Source organism: Danio rerio, chromosome 12 (genome assembly GCF_049306965.1).
Source record: "Danio rerio strain Tuebingen ecotype United States chromosome 12, GRCz12tu, whole genome shotgun sequence".
Lineage (NCBI taxonomy): Eukaryota > Metazoa > Chordata > Actinopteri > Cypriniformes > Danionidae > Danio > Danio rerio.
The window spans coordinates 9,509,266-9,514,525 of NC_133187.1; the positions used below are offsets into that span (position 1 = coordinate 9,509,266).

At 35.5% G+C, this 5,260-nt stretch overlaps 1 protein-coding gene across 1 annotated transcript; it reads right to left on the minus strand.

Annotated features, from left to right (window-relative positions):
- Positions 1–201: 201 nt before the first annotated feature.
- On the minus strand, positions 202–3,814 carry cyp26a1 (cytochrome P450, family 26, subfamily A, polypeptide 1). The gene is given in 7 exon segments (NM_131146.2): positions 202–820; positions 1,592–1,744; positions 1,826–1,960; positions 2,040–2,195; positions 2,281–2,562; positions 3,197–3,421; positions 3,553–3,814. Coding segments are annotated over 7 exon segments (1,479 nt in total). The 5' UTR covers positions 3,742–3,814; the 3' UTR covers positions 202–481.
- Positions 3,815–5,260: the final 1,446 nt, after the last annotated feature.

The window sequence follows — 5,260 nt, forward strand, 5'->3', positions numbered from 1 at the left end:
TATACAAGCTCGTGATAGTTTTTGTTCTTGAATTGGTGGTTATGAGCATAGTTACATCTAATTACATCCAAACACAAAAAGCTGTTTGGATGTTTCGTTTAATTGTGAAGAACTTCTCTGCGAACAGTCTGGGTAAGTTAAATTTGCATATGCGTGTGCATTTGCATGAGAATGAACACTTAATGACTCACTCAGTCCTACTGAAATTTGTAAGAACATGTTTTATTAAATAAAACCCATGAGATAAAGAGCGAGTTAAATAAGTTGCATACAGTACAAAAGCTATATAACACAACTACATTATAAATATACATCACAGACACTCTGTAGCATTACAGTGATCCATGAGAAAGTAGTGCCCTCGTTTTCGCTTCCTCGCATAGACTTATATACACATCTGCTTTATATAAACAAAATAGAAAATATCCAATACATCACAGTTCATCTAAAATAAAAACATATGTACAAAGCTCCGGTTAGGCTAATTTCTGACATAACTAGTGAATTTGGTAGGGAGATTGTCCACTGGGTAAACAGTCGGGCCTGTTTTCATTGTCGGGGGTCCGTTTGAGAGAATCCAATTGCAATGCTGCGTTAACTCAACTAAAAAGATCTTGAGTAACACTTTGGCGAACTCTTTGCCCACACACATCCTGGATCCTCCTCCGAAGGGGATGTAGTTAAACCTGGACCCTTCCTCCAGACCTTTGCTCATGAATCTCTCCGGCTGGAACTCGTCTTTGTTTGGAAAGACGTCGGCCACATCGTGCGTGTCACAGATGCTGTAAATGACGTTCCATCCTTTAGGAATTTGGTAACCCTGAAAGCAAATATATAGTGTTAAAATTATTTTCTGACAAATTTCAACATGCACTGAAAAACAAATTGGCGCACAAGCAATTTTTACTAAAAGATTTACTGATTATTGAGAAAAAGGCAAGCAGTAGAAAGACTAAATTATGTTTTTATTGATAAACATCATTTTTATACTTTATTAAATTAGTTAAACTCTATTTTAAAGTAATTAAAATCTAGTGTACTTCAAAATTGGTTTAGGAAACCATTTTCACTTTTAAAATTTTCATAATTAATTACAAAAAAAAACAAGTAACTAAATTGTTTACAAAAAAATTGTTTAAACTATTTTAACTCAATAATTACTAATAAAATTCAACAATTAATTATAAAAAGGTTAAATAACGAGAATTTAATAGATAAATATTTTTGTTTTGTGAATGTAAGGATTTTTTTTACAATTAATTTATCCACAAATTATAAACTAAAAAGTTAACGAATTATTTAACAATATTTTAATAGATAATAATAAAAAATAAAAGACATAATAGTTTAGTGGTTATAATTTATATAAATTAATTTTTATTATTTAAAATTATAAAAATATTTTAAAAGTAGAAAGACTAAAACTTTTTTTTGTTTTTGCAGTTTAAACAATTTAATTATAAAAAAAAATGTATATAATGAAAATTTATTAGATAAATTTTATGCTTTACTGAGAGTATAGATAGAAGTAGACTAAGTATATAGTTTATAATTTTTTCAAAGACATCTTGAAGCTTGAAGTTCAACTTACATTCAATTCAAAGGTTTTGAGTGCGACTCTGAATCCTCCGGGAACAGGAGGGTTGATTCTGAGAGTTTCTTTAATCACACATCCAGTGTACTTCAGCTGGTCCAACAGCTCCATGCTCAAGCCCTTTCCCGGTGTATACATGCCCATTTCAACCTGTCAATGCAAATTTAACATTAGCCCTGGCCCTGATTGAGTAACATCATCAAACTCAGAATGAAACTTCTTAGATCTTACCTTCTCCTGAACCTCCTCTCTGACCTTCTGCACTACTTCTGTGTTCAGACCCAGAAACATGACTAGTGAGGTTGCAGTGCTGGCGGTGGTTTCATGACCTCCAAATAGAAGCTCTGTAGCTGCTTCTTTCATCGCCTAAGCAATACGAAACATCACATTAGCACTGAATCATACTTTTTGTGGGGCACAGAATAATATAAAAATAATACACTACCTGCAAACTAAAAGGTTCGTCACTTCTTCTGCTGTTCTCGATCAACAGCTGAAGGGCGTCTTTGTATTTCTGCTCGTTTTCATTGTCGTCATCTTGAATTTTCTTCCTGATGTTTTCCTCAATTTTGGAGTGAATGAAATTGCGTGCCCTCAAACCCTGCCGATCAAAAATCACACAAGTTGAGTTTAAGAGTATCGCATATTGGGAATGCATCTTCAGACTGTTGTTCTGAGTAACTCACCCTGTACAGACCACTGAAAGGAACGTCGATTGGCAAGGAGAACAAGTTTTTGATCATTTCCTCAAAAGCTTCCACCAGTTCTTGCTCGTCCGTCTTTATTTGCTCTGGTTCAAAACCAAGCAGGATTCTCATAGCTATCCGAAACATGAGTTTCTTCATTTCTGGATAAACCAGCACGCAGGAGTCTTTTTGCAGCCATTCCTGTATGGCGCTCTTCACCTCCTGCTGGATCACAGGAATGTAGTGCTCCAGAGCATCTCGAGAGAACGCCCTCATAATGGCCTAAAACAGAAGAAGAAGAAAAAACTTTTAATTTCCAAAATAATTATATCAGACAATCTGCATTTTTGAAGATGCCTCAAATATTTCATATATTATATTGGGTAATATATAAAATGTTTATTTTAAAATTACTATATAAATATATCATATTTATTCTATATTTAATATATAAAATATTTAACATTAAGTTTCACACATGAGTGAGTGTCAAACATTCATATTAAAGCAGCAAAAATGCATGTATCTTTGTAAGAAGCAAAAATATTGTATTTTTTTAAATTAATGACTAAGTAAAGGCAAGATACTCAAAAAAAAGTACATTTTGAATTGAAAAGACTGAAATACCTTGACATTTTTTGCATTACTTACAATTTTTTTAAAAACATTTTACAGTATAGATGCATTAAAAAAACATTGAGTTGCTTCAACTCAAATCTGGGTTAAATATCGACAAAACCAACCATTTCTTACATCTTTATTTTACTAGAAAGAAAGAAAGAAAGAAAGAAAGAAAGAAAGAAAGAAAGAAAGAAAGAAAGAAAGAAAGAAAGAAAGAAAGAAAGAAAGAAAGAAAGAAAGAAAGAAAGAAAGAAAGAAAAAGAAAGAAAAAGAAAGAAAATCTTATCATCCTTACCTTTTTCTTGTTTTTGTGTTGAACTCCATGGACATTGGAGAGGGTGTCAGAGCCCAGGATGGTTCTCACTGATGCTGGCCACTGAACAGACACCAGCTTGTGTTCGCCCAGCAGAATCTGCCTCACATTATCAGCTCCCATCACCCTGACAGTCGGGTTCCCGAAGAGGTGCGTCTTGTAGATGCACCCGTATTTCTGCCGTTTCATGCGCAGAAACTTCCTTCTCTGTGTGTGATGGAGATGCGTTATTGGCACAAAGCTCACAAATGCATGTTATAATACAAGAAATCGTTGATTTAGCAGTTAAATACTTTCAGCTGAACTTGCAGCAAATTGCTGTAATAGTGCACGCTTACCTGGAGGATCAGCTGGAGCGTTTCTCCAATGAACGGCAAGCCCATGGTACCTGGCGGTAGAGGACTTCTGCAGTTCGGATCGACTCGTCGGATCATTAACATCTCCCACAACTTCACCGCGGCGAGAAAGAGTAAAACGGGTAGCACGATGGTGCAGAGAAAGGTGACCATAAGGGTGTACAGCCCCATGTTGAAGCGCGCAACTGATCGCCAAAACGAAAAACAAGCTTCTGGAGAGGAGACGCGTCTTTACGCACAAACTGAGGGCGTCCTCGCCTGCGCGCCCTTATATATCCATTGCGCGCAGGTCTCCTCCTGTTAACTTCCTCAGATAAATTAGTTCACACAAAGTTCATCTTTAATTGTGGTGTCATCTCGCCCCGCCCACAGGGCAGAAGCGGCTCCAAACTCTCAACCATTTGTTATAGGCGCATTTTAATACCACCTCCTGTAGAAGGCAGACAATCCTGAGATTTCACTTTGAAAAGGTGTTAATTCCCCCGACACAAAAGGAAGCATCCGAGGCTCTTTTGTTGCCAATATTCCCGTCGTTTACACTCATTACTCTGGGCTTGTGTGGCATCAGAACTGCCGTGGAGGATTTAATTGAGGAGCTTAAACTGTGAAGCTTTACTTTTACATTTTAAATCCCTTAAATGTCCCTCTTTTTGTCCTTCTCTGCTCTGGGGGTCCTTAAAAGGCTATAACACATGTTAGACAGCCTACTCAAACATGTTCAGTGCTAATCGTATACATTATATATATGGAAAGTGCAGTTTTAGTCTTAAAGGTTTCAAGTTTAATTAAACATTCAATGAATCGTTTAAGTGAAAATCGTCCCTGCAGCAGTTTATATATAAATATATGTACAGAAGTCAAGATTTGAGTTAGTAGTTAACATATTGTATAATGATTCAATTAATAAATAATGTACTAATAATGCATATTTATAGTGTTATTGTAAAAATATTCATATTTTAAGTGCAGATTTCACTACACTTGAAATGTTGACAACTAATGTAATGTGTATGTATAATAGAAAGCATTTTATTTTCAAAAGTTGATTATAATAGTGTGATTTCTGGATATTTCTATAAATGTAAAGTTCTATACATGTAAAAAAAAAGTTGGATCAGATCACTAATCTCAGGAATTTGCTACTACACTGATACACTTCAAAATATAACGGTAAAGAAAGTGCTAAATATTCATTAACTTTACACTGCAAACAAAATTCGGAGTTTCACACAATTCAAATCAAATTGATAAAGTAATTAAACAAATTAAAGTAGATGGAACATAAAACAACCTGGTTGTCCCCCAAAAATGTCAAGAATTGTGCTGTTTCAGCTCATTTTAAATAAGCAGTTTGAACAAGCAGCATTTGTTTGAGTGTAAAAAGGGGGAACCTGTGAACTCTGGGCTGCATCCAAGTTGTTGAGGTCACTGTTTTCTATAAGCTATGACAGCTGTATGTTGTCAGGTCTGGATCTGATCTCATGTTAGACTTTAACCTGGAACCCGTGCCACAGATATTATGCCCTGTTTTCATGTGGAGCAGAGTGTGCTGTAATATCATAAATATGATCATTGTCTCGCTGCGGGTTCAAACTCAGGTCAGCTCAAAAAGTGACGGAGCAGAGCAAGGTTACCGGTACATGAAGAGCAAACACCCACTGCAGTCTGAATTACTGTTTTTACGACAGCC